Raw genomic sequence first — 15,563 nt, forward strand, 5'->3', positions numbered from 1 at the left:
ACCTTCAACTGATTCACTGCCATAGAGAAGCCAATGCTTTAGCGGACTGTGTTGCAAAGGTCCATCGGGCCTCTTTACTTCCTCCGAATTGGGTTTCTCAGATACCCCTTTTCTTGCAAGATCTTGTATTATCTGAACTTAATGTAAATTCTATGATGCATGCTTAATATATGGTAGTTTTCGACCAAAAAAAAAAAAAAAAGGTCGGTGTTGGTTGTATTTCTGTAGCTGGACTTCGAAAATTATGGGGCAGTTTTGATCTTTCATCCTTTCAACTTGACCTATGTAGATTGTTAAATTAGGCACTCAACCTTTTTATTTTGTTAATTAATACTCTTTCTTTCATGATTTGTTTTACCGTTAACACCCGATGTGGCAATTAAATGTCAATAAATTGCTTTAATAAAATTTAATTTTATATAAGATAAGAGAAACGAAAATGAGAAAGGAAAAAATATATTGACATGTCAAGAGGAGAGAGAACATAGCTATCGACTGTCTTATTCCATTGATAACTTGAGCATGACGCCCGTCATCATCGTCGAGCTTGGTGGATCCCATCAAGAGGTTAAATGATGGGAGCTAGGAATTGAGATTTTAAAAGAACGTCGGTCTATTTTTCTATGCTATGAGATTTTTTACTCTATTCAAGAAATTGAATATGAAACTTTATATAGAATATATGACCAACTATATTGTAATTTCTTAAGGGTCAATTTTTCGAGTAATATATTGATGAGAGTTGCAACATTGAATTAAAGGGATAAAAGCTCTTGAATATAAAAGACACTTTAAATAATATTATAATACCTTTTTAATAATTTTTTTGTCAAATTATAGGATATAACAATGCATAATTCTATACTTTTGCCATTATCATGGTTCAATGTGCTACACTAGGGATCATCTCGTCAAATTATATGTAGACAAAACCAACCTAAATTTCTAAATAGTCATTTTACACTAAACAATCATATCTGGTTTATGAGCTATAATTTCCCCCAACCACAACTAATGGTTGTTGGAGGACATTTTCTGTGAGATTTGATGGGATCACTGCCAACTGTTTTAAAAGTTTAAGTTATTAGATAAATGCATGATTTAATATTTAAATATTCTAACACTCCCCTCATGCTTAATCTGGTCATTTTGCCTATAACTAATTACTAGAGAATATCATTAGAGATATAATTAGATATCAAGGATATTATTTAATATTCCGTGATTCTGTAAGGTAGCTAATTTCCTAACCTACACATATTGTTCAAATATAAATACCCTTCTCTACTTATAAAGTCAAGCCAATTAAGTGAAGATGTAGTCTCTACTCATTTTCTCTCCTTTCTTTACACTTCCTCTCATTGCTGTTGTGATCAATGGATAGTAAGTTATAAACATTGTCTACGCGCAAAATTACCAAATTATAAATGTAAGTAACATCTATGATTATACACCACTAAACATATTGATGGCTGGAGGGAACTTCGAAAAACACGGTCCAATAATTACTGTAATCATCCATTCCCATTTATCCAAACATTATCGAAGATTATCACATATACGTGATTCACTAGCATTTTAACATTATCAAAGATTATCACAGACGTGATTCACTAGCATTTTAACATTATCAAAGATTATCACATACACGTGATTCACTAGCATTCTAACATTCTTAGCTTAATATGATTTGGTGTAGACCACATTATGGTTCTATGTAACACTAATTACAAAATCTGAAAATCCTACGTTTCAAACCCAATAGGAATTTGACGCATAGATGCATAATAATCATCCGTAAGCAAAGGTAAATATCATTTTTTTTCTATAAAAAAAAAAATGTGTGAATATAGCTTTTCTGAGAATGGTATACCGACGTAAATAACTTGCTATGCCTCGGGAAGAACTTCCAAGAAATATCATAGTTGCAGGAGAAGCTCATTACTAGATAAATAAATATTCTTTGCATATCTTATACAACCTGCACTATTGGCCATTTTGACAGATACTTTCACATCAAAGTGCTCTGCTCACAGAGTGAGCAACAATGACTATTAGGCTCATACTTCCCAGTGCAGAATCAACAAAAGATCTCCGCATATATTTCAGGCCTTGCATGCAGCAAACATATACCAGCAACATCTAAGATCTATTGTGAACCTTGAGTTGTGCAAAGATTCTCTAATTGTGTACGTCAGTAATGCTCCCGCCATAGAAGTCATGGTGCACATGCCTTTTCGCACAAATTAAAGAGTTCATCATCCCTTGTTATGTCATCACTTTCAGCATTTGACAGATTCTCTGGAGCCGTTTCTGCTATAAAAGTTTTCAGCAACACGTTGGAGGCAATCACCTTGACACCCCCTTCATAAAAATGAAGAAGCGGACAGGAAAAAGAAATTAGTTACCCATGCCGAATTCAACATGAGAAGCCGAAGATTTAAAATCGCCCTTTCCTGAGTCGGGCCCATGTGAGCTGCAACTGCAGCTCCTCCCAAGTGAGCCGATCCAGATATCTCACTGTCTCCCTGAACCAACCAAAAATATAGGATTACAACTCCAGACTTGTTGGTCCAAAAATTATACAAGTTTACAGGCACTTAGTACACGACAGATTCAGAAAATTTCCTGAGATGGCAGAGGAAAGTTTCTGACACTCGTGCACTAAGAGTCTCTCTTTTTCTTTGACAAAAAAGCCGACACTTCGTTAGTAACTCGATAAGTTACGGGCGATAATTTGCAATATTATTCACAAGTTGCAAGTTATTCTAAATTCAGAATTAGTATGCTCATGCTGCTATATTAGCAAGAGTGCTCATTCCTGACCATCACCAAGGACATCTCTTTAAAAACTACTCTTGAGTTCTAAATTAGGAGAATGTATATCAGTGATACACCACATCATTGAAGATGTGGTGTCCCATTGATTCACGTATCTTAATGTTCACGATTGTTAAGTAATACGAAGAAATCAGCACACTTGATATCATCGTTGCTGGAGATACTTCTTTATAAGATTTGATAAAATCATGCTTTACACTAGTTATCCTATCACTATGCATCAATCATGACGACACCGCAACATATCATTCATTCATCTAGATCCAATCGAAGGATTAACTGACCAAAATGTTGATCATCATAGAAAGACACAGGTAATGCAGCAAAAAAACTAGCTGATCCTATAGAAAGTAAAAAACAAAAAATAAAAATAAAAAAAGAATCAATGCATACCTGGATTATCCTCAACACATCTTTGCCGACCAGAAAAATTCCCTAACAAGTAAGTAATGTTTGATTTAGAGAGAGATTGAAACTAACCTCTCGAATAATGACATTTTTATCAAAACCACAGAAGAATTACCAGTAAGATGGCAGGAACTGGAATGATGAAGTCGAAGTAGAGTGTGGCTTTTGGAAAGAGAAATATATCAAGTAGCATGATAGCATTGACAGCTCCACTAGCCCCCTAAAAGGATATCATAAGTCAGATGAAACTCAAGTATTCAACACGCCAGTTGAATTACAGAACAGTAGCAGGTTTAGAGATTATTCCCTAAACTGAGCCCAGGATCTTCCAGAAAATGACATCACACACTTGCAGCACCAAGAAGTATGCTTTACTTCTGATCATGTCTATGAGCATTATTTCGGATTATAGATAATGCACCTCAACATGATGTGTGGAATATAAGAAGGGAAAATGACACAAACGGTCCCTGAACTTTGGCTAAATGTGCAATGTGGTATGAGCTTTTAATTTGTTCAATGTTGTCCCTGAACTTTAGTCTAATGTTCAATGTGGCCCCTAAACTTTTAATTTGTCCAATGTTGTTCCTAAACTTTTGGTACATGTTTAAACTAGTCCCTAGATTGTATAAAAATGTTTAATGTTGTCCTTCATTAAATTAAGTTCAAGAACCACATTGAACATTTTCATATAGTCCAGGGACTAGTTTGAGCATGTACTAAAAATTCAGAGATCACATTAAATAAATTAAAAGTTCAAGGATCATATTGAACAAATTGAAAGTTTAGGGACCACTTTTCACATTGGGCCAAAGTTCAAGGACCATTTATCCTATTATCCCATATAAGAAGCACTATTTTATGTTTTGGGACTGGAAACTACAATCACCTATCTCAAAGTAAAGCATGACTTTTCTAGACCTATTCACATTGTCAACATTCTCACATTCAAAAATAAACTTAAAGTGGACAGGATGTGACTGGTGGATTTACATAAATTATTGTCAATCTCTATATTAGTTGCTCTATTTACACATACCAATCCTGGCATTCTTGAAGGGTCTATGCTGAACATTCCTTGACCCTGCAAAGTTTGAGGTAATCAAAATTTGCATTAACTACAAGTCCACAAAATAATTCTGCACAGATTTCCATAAATTCAGTTTACCTTTGACTGTGAATGCATGAAAGCATGGTGCACCAAATAGAATATTGAACCACCAAAAGCCCCAGCCAGATACAACTTTAACAAGAATTCTGGTCCGAAATTTCTCCCAATCTAACCATACAACCATTTAAAAGGTACATTATTAATCAGAGAAAAAAAATACAAGATATTATCCACAAAATAGAAAAATCAAACAACAAATGTAAGGTATCTACTTATGCTGAGGCACAAGACCACAAACGGTACAATTCTACCTAACATATTTCAGAAAAAAAAGGTCCCCATCGTAACCATAAACTGAAGAGAAAGAAATCTCTATCTGCCTCTCTCTCTCCCTCCCTCTAGAAAACTTGTCCATTCTTCCATGAAAATTGCATAAAAGTTACAGTCTTTCCGTCGTGTAAGCTTTAGAATCTAGATTAACACAAGCATTGTATAGTCATAAAAAAATGAAAGCTTTTAAGGGAAAAAGGCATCTTATCTGAACGGAAATAAGAAGATGAAATGGTGTTAAGCCATACATTGTACCCGAAAAAGTAAAGTCCAATCATGTTGTAGATTAAATGCTCCATAGTCATATGGCTGAAAGCAGAAGTTATCAGCGTGTGCAGACGACCGCTCTTAAAGTTGTCTAAGGAAATCTGCTCGAAAGAATCAAGTATTAACTTAGATTGAGAAATGAAAATTTATAATTTAGATCAGCACCTTCAGCTCTGGTCTCATTGGAGACCTTTCATATTAGGACGGAGATCTTACAGTGAAGTTTTCATCATAAAACTACGATCAGCAATCTGCCATAGCATAAAAACAGCAACATTGGTAATTATCAGCCCCAGAACCACATTGTCAACTGTTAGCCTTCTAAACCATGATTTCCTGCAGATGGGAAGACAAAAATACCCTGGAAAATTATGCTTTAGCTACACAAACCTACAATCAAGTGAACTTGAATGATAATAATATGTTTCCACAGGATTGTCAAAACCACAAATCCTAACCCAGGAAAGTCGATGAAAGCTCAGTTGTACGGCCCTAGAAAGCAGCTTAAGCAGTGGCCCTCACCTTGAGTTAGGTTTGCTATGAGGGCTAATAGAAACACTTACAAAGCATTCTTTTAAAGTGGCCATTAATTTCTCATCAATAAGTGGCACCAGACGAAGCGACCACCTAAAATACTGTATCTGACTAGCCTTCCCTTTCTCTGTCTGTCACCTAGGCTAAGAAACAATAGAATTTACGAGTTTGCTACAATCTTCCTTTTCATTTTCTTGCACTATACCATTCACTCTCTAATTGTTAAGCATGCCCCAAAGCTGCCATATGCTGCACGCAGATCACAAAGAGGACAGCTAAAACCAATTGATTCGTTGATATTTTCATTGCGAGCATTGAGAAATCCACTTTCCCTATCCTTACGCCTAATGTTGAAACTCACCCCTCTGACAACTATATTTGGTTTGAGTCCTATCCTAATAGTGCAACAGGCAAATCATGATCCAATTAGAATATGAGACTGAACTTGGATGGCAAATCGTAAATTTATATTCCGAAACAATTCAAGGTTGCAAATTTCCTTTCATACTTCGCAAGTTGAATATTTCCTTGGACTGATATGACTCTCTTCTCTGCTTTGGCTTTTTCTGGAACATGAAGATGACATTATAATGCAAGAAGCGGAACTAAACAAAAATAAGGGAACGGATATTCACCCTTTTCAGTTATTTGCCCCTTACATAAGAATTAGAATCCAATGAATATAGTTAGTCTGAAAGTGGGTTTGGCTCATAGCAGTTTTCAGTAGCAAGACAGGGACAAACACAGTCATCTCTCTTCATTGGTCCACTCGGTAATGGAAGCCCCCGAAATCCCAAGCAAAAAGAAAATGCAGAGGATCCATCAACAAATTCCCGTCAAACAAATCCGAACTTTGTTAGATATAATCTGAACTGAAAAATTGAACAACCAGCGTAGAAACCCGTTACCAAATCTCTATGTAATCATCATTATCTCGCCTCTAGAGATACAAAACCCAACAAAGATCAAGAATTCCCCAAAACCAAGAATGACAAAAACAGAGAATCACTCGGGAACACTGACCAGCCTCGTCTGTAGGAGTCGAAACCGCCGCCGAATCCCGAACGCGAGTTGAAAGGCGAGGGCGCCCGGAAAAACCCAGCTCTGGAATTCGCGAGGCTCTTGAGCGGCGACCCGATAAGGGCATTCGAGTAAGCCGGCGCCGGGGCGTTTCTCGCCAGGAGCCGCCATGATGGGTTGTCGGGGAAGAAGGAACGGGGCGAAGAGACGCCGAGCTCGGCGCGGCCCGGCCCGGCGACGGCGGAGGAGGCGCAGAGGCGAGAATGGCGAAGAGACGAAGACGTCGAGGCGGCGGCGGCTGCCGAGAGCTTTCTCGAGAGGCTGGAAGCGAGCTTGAGAGAGGCGAGCCTCTGCATCGTTCCTCTGGATCGAAAGTGCGTTTCTTTTGAATCAAGAATTTCAATTCAGAGAGTACAGAGTCATTTCACTGTGCAAGTTTTGGTTTTTTTTCAGGGTGTTGATTTTGGGCACGACCGAAATTAAGGTTTGAGGAACTTTTGTTCTTGAATGTAAGCGTTGTGCAATGCCGGCTTGATAAAAAAATAAAAAGTGAAAAAGAATAAAGATATTATTATTATTATTTTATTTTTTTTGGTCTTGAGGAAGGAATCTTCTTGGCGGCCCGTTCCCGTTAACCCCGAGGGACGCTATAGGAAACCACCACCCCAACGTCATCTTAAGTCACTATATAGTAGCTGGGCGCCCTCCTAACCGCGAGGGGGTCGAACCTTGACCTCCAGGGGAGGTCCAAGCGCCCTACTATCATCTATGCCACCTTGGTCGGTGGTAGAATAAAGATATTATTAATACCATGAAAAGTCTTAAATTGATATATTTCTAATAAATTTACTCTAAATTAATTTTCTATTAAAAAAAACTTTGAACAAACTTACTCTTCATTAATTTTTACTAAATTAAATTAATATTACGAAAAACTATAAATTAATACACTTATGATAGACAAATGGTGAAATCCTAAATACATATGTCAACCGTCATGTATTATCTAACTAACAGAAGATAAATCTAAAAAATTGAAATTGAACATCTTATGAAAATTGAAAACACAATGTCCTGGGATTCAAGCACAAACATTTGGCTTAATAAGAATACCAAACCTTAGATGAACGTGTCGGATTTCTAGTTGAAAAAATCATAAAAAAATCTACTTTTGTCACCCTATCTTTGTCATTTCCTTGACCGGGTTCTCGTACTTTCTACTTTTCTTCTCATAGTTAAACACAATGCATAATTGAATTTCTCTTACTCAAAATTAATTTGGTCAAATTCAATTGGGTCACCCTCGAAGTAAGACATAAATTAAATAGTGCTTACACGAACACCAACACAAGTTTTAGACGATGATTGGATTAACTTTGTTTTATTTGTCTGCTTCCACTTTCCTTTATTCATGGTTGGCATTAAGGTTGTGCACCGACCTAGATCACCTTGAAAATTGATCCAGTTTCAAGTTCCTATTGGAAATTGATTCAATTTTTAGTTCCAAATTTTGGAATTAGTGAGAATTAATTCGATTCTTGGTTTCAAGTGAAAAATCACCTTGAACCGATTATCAATTTAATAAAACTTAAAAGCCATAACTTTTCTTTTGAAATTAATTCGATTCTTGGTTTCAAGTGAAAAATCACCTTGAACCGATTATCAATTTAATAAAACTTAAAAGCCATAACTTTTCTTTTGACATCTTTTTCTCTTTCTCTCCATTTCTTCGCTCCTTTTAACTTCACTCAAACGATTCATAACTCTCTTCCCCCACCTCCCCCAATCCCCTCTTTGCTCACTTGCGGCTTGCCCTCGCTTGTTCTTAACTTGCCTTCACTTGCTTGCCCTCTTTCGTATTTTACTTTAAATCATTTTATTACTCATTTATTTTACCATAAAAAACGAAACAAAATAAAGGAACAAAAGAAATAATGGGTTCTTGGATAAACCATGAAATTAGATTGAGAAAAATGATAAATTCCCAGGAAAATATGATAGATCTAAAATTCAAAAAACTGATAGTCGATTTTAATATAATAAATTCCAAATTTCAAATCTAGGATCTACTTACTCCGGGAACAATTGCCCAAGTTGATGTCCAGGGTCTCCTCTATTGGAGTTGGATTTGGACGAATTCCATGTAAAATAGATTTGATTGGACATTTTGTGTCAATAGTAGGCTTTAATTAAAAAAAGTTAAAAATATAGGGACTCCATTACAATAGTAATAAAAAATAGAATTTTCGGTTAAAATAATTTTAAAAACACTGTAGCTTCTCAATTGAGCTCGCTGCGCATCTTGAACGGCGGCGACGAAATCGAGGCGGCGGTTCGCGGCGGAGAGCGCCGCCGGGAGCTCGGTACCCACGTACAGCTGAACCTGCAGCAGGCCATCATCGCACAAAGCGAGCTCAGACCAGAAGAAAACGGACCCCCATCATCCTCTTTTGACCAGATGAGGCCGTGGCTGCTATTGCTGGCGTTTCGCCAAACGGGGCGCCGCTGTTTCTCCGGAAGAGTCGGCGGCGACTCCTCCGGCCCGAACCCACGATTCCTTTCGCCTTCCCAGCGCGGGAAGCAGGCCTCCCTGGCGAGTCTCTTCCAAAGGTACGGCCTTTCTCCGTCCCAGTCGCCTGATTTCCTCGCGAAGAACCGGTTCTTGCTCGATGCCAGCTTGCACGACACCGAAAGATCACTGAGCATTTTGTCCTCGCTCAAGATACCCAATGAACTGGTGGTCTCCGTGATGGGTCGGTGTCCCAGGGTTTTGGAACATGAGTTCCTGAGGAAATGGGAGGTGGTGTTTCGGGAGTTTGGCTTTCTTGGTGTTTCCCCTGCTGGCATTATAAGTACCCTCCAGTTTTCTAGGAAATTCAATGTCGTCCGGAGAGATTCGGTAGTCTATTCAAGGTTTTGAAGGGTTTAGGAGTTCGGGATTACACTTATTGCAGGATATTGGAGGAGTTTCCTGGAGTTATTGCAAAGGGGGAGATTGAAATTTCGGGGAAAGTCGAGTTCTTGGAGGGAATCGGCATACCAAAAACTGCGGTGGACGGTGTGTTTCGCACTTTTCCTGGCATTTTGGGATTGAGTGTGGAGGGTCGATTGAAGCCACTGATTCTTGAGTTTAGGCATTTAGGTTTTGATAAAAGTGTGGCTCGGGACGAGATTCTTAGAGAGCCCAGAGTTCTCGGCATGGAACTTGGGGAACTCTCGCGTTGCTTGGAACTGCTACGGACTTTAAAATGCCGAGAGACGATTAAAGAAAAGATTTTAAGGGGAGGTGAATTCAAAGCTGGGTTCGAAGTGAAATTGAGACTCGACTGCTTGTGCTGGCATGGTTTGATTCGCAGAGATGCTTTCAAAGTGTTGTGGAAAGAGCCGAGGTTGATTGTATATCAGATAGGGGAGATTGAGAGGAAGATTGATTTCTTGTTGAGCGATATGAACTATGAAGTGGAGTGTCTAGTCGAGGTGCCTGAGTATTTAGGTGTGAATTTTGAAAAACAAATCCTTCCTCGATACAATGTGATCAAGTACTTAAGATCCGTTGGGGGACTAGGCGATCCAGTAGGCTTGCAAAATTTGATAAAGCCTAGCACGCTTAAATTTTATAACTTATATGTCAAGCCATATCCAGAGTGCGAAAAGATTTTCAGATGTGAAGCAGACAAAGCTGAGAAGCAGCATCCAGTGGGACTGTGGAAGCTCTTCAAACCACAAAAGTATCCCCAGTCCAAGGATGATGCAGAAAACATAAAGTCCTTTATGGAGTTGGGTGGTTAGGATGGGACAATTGTAGCCTCTCATCCATTATTATACTTCAAACTGAGGATCGTGAATGGTTCACATCTATTTGAAACATCTACTGGTATAAAAATCAACTTTACACAGGAGACAGCGTGTTTGACATCTTCTGAAGTCAGAACCAGTTCTTTAGAACCTTGATCTAACCAGAGTAGGAATTGGCACGTGGATGTTACATCTCTAGGTACTGCATGAGCATGGTCATTTCTAATTGGGGTTCAGCACTCAATTGTTGCATCTCTAGGAAATACATCATCACCATGTATCAGTTTGTTCTTGCCAATGTAGAGGAGACATTGAACAAGACACATTCTGCCCTTCCTTATTCTGGTCAAGTTGTTTTTTTTGGTGAATATTCTGGTCAAGTTGTTTATATACTGCTTTCTGCAAAACTATGTGAAACTTATAAAATGAGTAAAAAGTCATTATGTAACACAATATTGATGACAATTATGCAGCTGGATTGTGAAATTTTTTTTGATTTTCCAGTTTAAATCCGTGGCACTAATTTCATAGATATGTTTAGCCCTAAACTCTTGTCCTTTGTCTTGCAATTTATTATCTTGTCAAATTTTGTCTCATGAAGCTGCTCCTTGTTTACTTTACCTTATCAATTTTCATAAGCTGGCATTGCTCCGTAGCGAAGTTTATTGTTGTAAAATCTTTTGGTGAGGATGTCAATTCTGTTGCAGGTATGAAGCCTTTCAGAAAGAAATTTAACATGCCTGGTCCTGAAACTGTTGCTTTAGTGGGAACTATTAGACTAGATACGTTAGTTTTAATACATTTCTGATGAAGTTGTTTGTGATATTCATGTCTATCACGGCTTACATATCTGTATCTTTACTTCTATGAAACAGTACTCAGTGGACAAACTCTCTTGTTATTATTGTTTCTAAGTTCACTATATTCTTGATGTTTTTCTTGGAATTTGTATTGAGTATCAAGGTATTAAGAAAATAACCAACGAAGTATATACAAATCATGAAATGCGATGAATTTATTACTGTTCAGCAAGTGTATTATTGATGATAGATATCAATAGGCGCAGCTCCTGAGACTCATGTAGGAGTAGCTTTGCATGTGGTCTTATCATTTTAAGGCTTCTTAGAGTGTTGTGTCCTTTCTCCAAGCAGGATAGACTGATTGAATAATTCTTGCAAGTGACAATGTGAGCTTAATAACTGGGCAGGATTTTTCTTTATATTGCTTTTCGTCATTTGCAGCTTTATTTACTAACTTTTGATGGCCCATATACACCTATGACTGTGCTGTCAACCTGATTAAATGTCCATAAGTGCAATGCACCCTGGAGACATGAATCTTTAATCTACTACATAATTAGATTGGACTATGTAGGCTTTTTCCTCAAATTAAGATAATTTGTTGAATATTCTCTCTGCTTAGACCTGATAGACCTGATCCGGTTGTTTAGTCTGCTCAATCCCATTACAGTATATGTTGATGGGTTTTCAATTGTTTTCATAACAGACTTCTTACGACAGATGCAAGGGAAATTTCAAATGGTGGTTGTCAGGCATCCTGGCCAAGCCATTCAGGTTTTCATGACTCCTCAATGTTATATTGCTTTTTAGTCTAGATTTTTCTTTACGATATTCAAAGTTCTATTTTGGACCATATACAAGAAGATGTACCTGATACGCTAGTCTGATGGTTAACTTTATTTCTCACAACAGAATAGCCCTCGTGGAATCGAGGGAAAACTATGCGGAGCTTTTAGCTTTTTGCGTTGAGGCATTGTTATTGCTATCTCATTACTCCAATTGTATGGAGGTGCTTCCTGAATTATGTAGAAAATGATGATTTAATGCATGAAAAAGAGAAGTGGGAACTAATATGAAGCAGATGAATTTGTTTAATCTACTGAGTAGTCTCTTACAAAAAGGAAAAAACCAACGAATACTCAAGTGGAGTCACCTGTAAATGCTGTTGTAGCTCGTGGTGTCAAATTTACTAGCATGGCTAGGAAATCTGACCTTACCTAACTGTGACTCAAACTGGTAGTTTTGGTTCACCACTCGACGAAAGACTTTTTCTGGTCGGGTCAGAAGATTCAATTTCAGGGTCTGGAAACCGGTAGAAGTACTCTGTTCAGTTTGGGTGACGGGAGAAACCCGTACCAATTTGTTGACTGGGTATAATGTTAAAAATTCCAATTTTAGGCAAAACAAAAGGGAAAAATATTTGGATTTTTCGGACTAGTTCTATCTGAAATGCAGTTGAATTTCACTTGGTTATCGAACAAATGAGCTGCATAGTGAAGCGAAGTGGCCAATCGCTTTGACATCACTTGGGTTCAAGCGACCATTGACTGGCACTTTTTGCTGAGCTGGGATGACCACATTCTAATTTCTGGCGCATTCAGTTATTGCAGCAGTCATTTGCTCAACATTAATGCTGTTATACACTGCAGATCCCGGGGATTCGGCCGTGGAGATCTTGAATCTAGAGCGCCCTTGATGGCTGAAGGCTGCAAATACAATATCCACGCATCTTGTTGGTCTGGTTGGGCTCCTCAAATAGTTCTTCTAAGGAAAAAAGATAAATAATTCTCCAATTTTGGTCTAATATGTAGTATCATTTTTGAACTTTTAATTTGTTCAATGCGGTCTTTGAATTTTGATCCAATGCATAATATTATTTTTGAACTTTTAATTTATTTAACGTAGCCCATAAAATTTAGTTTAATATTCAATGTGATTCTTAAACTTTTGAATTTCTTTATATAGTTTAGGGGTTATATTGAACATTTACTCATGGTTTAGGGACCGCACCAAATAAATTGAAATGTCTAGGATAACATCCGACACTGAATCAAGGTTTAAAGGTCACACTAAATAGATTAAAAGTTTGAGAATAATATTGCACATTCAACCAAAATTCAGAGATTGTCCGTGCCTTTCTACTAACAAGCGCAACCCGAGTAGCCTAATTAATCAATTGAATCAGATTATGGTGTATTTCTATATTTGGTGACTTGCCTGAATATCAAAATCAAGCAACCCCCAGCCTATTCTCCCAGTGGAGACCTAAGCAGACCTCAAGTATGGCAAATATAGTTGACAACCAAATTCCCATAGGAACACATAACCTGTATACAAGGCAACACCTTAGGCTCGTTTAATTGTCCAAATTTGCATTGGGATGCCATACGATAAAGTAAGATTAGAAAGGATCATAAAATATCCATTATATGTTTGGTGCACCTAAGATAGGATTGAAAATCTTTAAAAAACAAGCTGTTCCATCTCCACCTACCACTTCCAACACTTCCCTTAGCGCGGCAAATGTGCCATCCCGTTTGTCAGCCCTTGATCGTCTTCCTCATGGCCGCCATTGTCTATTGCACTCCTTTATGAAGGCAGGTGGGGACTGCGTTTCGCACCAACCCCCTCCAGTTCCAATCCCCAGCTCAAACAATTTTCCTGTTTGATTTTTGGTAATCGATTCTTGTATATGGCTAACTTTGCCGATCTTGTCATTCTTGATTTGGACGGTTTAATTCCCCTCAACTTCAGTGGAGATTCGGAACAGATTTGGAAGGACATTGCGTTTTCCGTCTGGTTAAGGAGTAGATCCTGGTTAATGATGGTGGCGTTTACCAAGTAGAGCTGAGTGCAATACTTTGATCGTTCTGAAAGAAGTTTTGGTAAGCAAATGAATTGGTTGCCTTCTGGAATTTTGGTTAAATGGGTTCACGTCAAACTCAGTCAAATTGCAATTAATTAGTTCTTGGGTAAGATATGGAAGAAAATGCTTTGTTTTTATCTGTTCTGGTGAGGCCCGGATTGGCCCAAGCAGCAGTGGATGCTTATATTTGACTTCAAAGAAGAGAGGTTGCAGAATGTAGTTATGAGTTATGCCCCTGAGAAAGACCGGAAGATGGGTTGAATCTATAGTCGATGGAAAACTCAATTTGGGTTTAATCTTTTCATGCGGAATGCTTTGTAGTTTGTACTGTTGAGCCTCTTTGTTTCTTTGATTTCATTGTGGATGGATGCTTGGAGTGTATATTGATGCTGCATATTGCATTTCTTCCGTTCTTTTGGGGCATCCCAAGATGTCAAGAATCTGAGTATCTTTCCCATCATCCCTTTTTATCTTATTCTCATTCCTTATCCATCTTGTTTATCGGTTGCGTCATGTTCCTTCTGCTTGCTTGTTATTTCCTGTCGGCGATCTCATATGGAGCATTGTAAGGTGTGTTCTCCGTTTTGATGAAAGCGGAAAGGTGAAATCTTTTTTTGGGTCTTGCTTCGATCAGGAAATGATCTTCAAGAGGCACCGTCACCGTGGCCGTCCTCCTGGAGTGGATTCTCGCCAGGATGATCCTCCACCCAGACATCCAAGCCAAAGCCTGGTCCGCGATCGACACCGCCCTCGGCTCAGCCCGGCCTGTCGAGGACTCCGACCTCCCGAAACTATGGTACCTTCGGGCCATCGTCAAGGAAACCCTAAGGATGCGCCCGCCGGGTCTGCTCCAGTCCTGGCCCAGGCTCGCCATCCATGACACCCACATCAGGCGGCTACTTCGTCCCAGCCAAGACCACGGCCATGGTGAACATGTGGGCCATAACCCATGACGAGGCGGTTTGGGCCGACCTGGAAGAGTTCAAGCCGGAGAGGTTTTTGGAGGAGGCCGCCGGCAGCGATTTTCCGATCATGGGCTCAGACCCGAGGCTCGCTCCATTCAGTTCTGCGAGGAGGGTCAGCCCTGGCCACGGTGGAGCTCTGGCTTGCCCAGCTGCTGCAGAACCACAAATGGGTCGGTTCGGATCGCAGGGAGGACTTGTCCGAGTACCTGAATCTGTCAATGGAGACGAAAGAGCCCTTGGTCTGTAAGGCCATTCCTAGGGTTTGGATTTGATTGAGCTGAGTTCGTTGTGAGTGATGGATTGGTAGGTGGGTCTGCACCATAGTTTTGTTAGCTCTCTATCGAGAGGTCAAAAAAGACTAGCTAGTTTGTTTGCGAATGGCACAATAAAACTTTAAACTCCCATTTTCTTTTGCTTTCTCTTTTTTTCCTCTTGGGCTCCGATTGTTTCACGAAAAAAAAAAAATACTTTTATCATTTTCGGCATTTGTGTTTAGAAAAATTGGTTAATGAAAAAATAGTGCATTTGCTTAAGTGAAGATTTTTTTTGAAAATTTATTTTTCGGACTTTTATTCATTTGGTTGGCCGAAAATGACTAGTCATTCGAAAACACTTTTCAATCAATG

At 38.8% G+C, this 15,563-nt stretch overlaps 2 protein-coding genes and 1 pseudogene across 2 annotated transcripts; 2 read left to right on the plus strand and 1 right to left on the minus strand.

The window, feature by feature from the left end:
• Positions 1–1,955: 1,955 nt before the first annotated feature.
• On the minus strand, positions 1,956–6,980 carry LOC104420904 (RHOMBOID-like protein 12, mitochondrial). The gene is given in 10 exon segments (XM_010032681.3): positions 1,956–2,474; positions 2,476–2,528; positions 3,235–3,276; positions 3,365–3,469; positions 4,289–4,333; positions 4,418–4,528; positions 4,939–5,058; positions 5,174–5,184; positions 5,187–5,293; positions 6,515–6,980. Coding segments are annotated over 10 exon segments (981 nt in total). The 5' UTR covers positions 6,868–6,980; the 3' UTR covers positions 1,956–2,440.
• A 1,797-nt stretch (positions 6,981–8,777) lies between these two features.
• On the plus strand, positions 8,778–13,006 carry LOC104420922 (transcription termination factor MTERF15, mitochondrial). The gene is given in 4 exon segments (XM_039307439.1): positions 8,778–9,393; positions 9,396–10,656; positions 11,813–11,880; positions 12,756–13,006. Coding segments are annotated over 2 exon segments (1,329 nt in total). The 5' UTR covers positions 8,778–8,969; the 3' UTR covers positions 10,301–10,656; positions 11,813–11,880; positions 12,756–13,006.
• Positions 13,007–14,613: 1,607 nt separating this feature from the next.
• On the plus strand, positions 14,614–15,324 carry LOC120290868 (annotated as a pseudogene).
• Positions 15,325–15,563: the final 239 nt, after the last annotated feature.

Source organism: Eucalyptus grandis, chromosome 2, assembly GCF_016545825.1.
Source record: "Eucalyptus grandis isolate ANBG69807.140 chromosome 2, ASM1654582v1, whole genome shotgun sequence".
Classification (NCBI taxonomy): domain Eukaryota; kingdom Viridiplantae; phylum Streptophyta; class Magnoliopsida; order Myrtales; family Myrtaceae; genus Eucalyptus; species Eucalyptus grandis.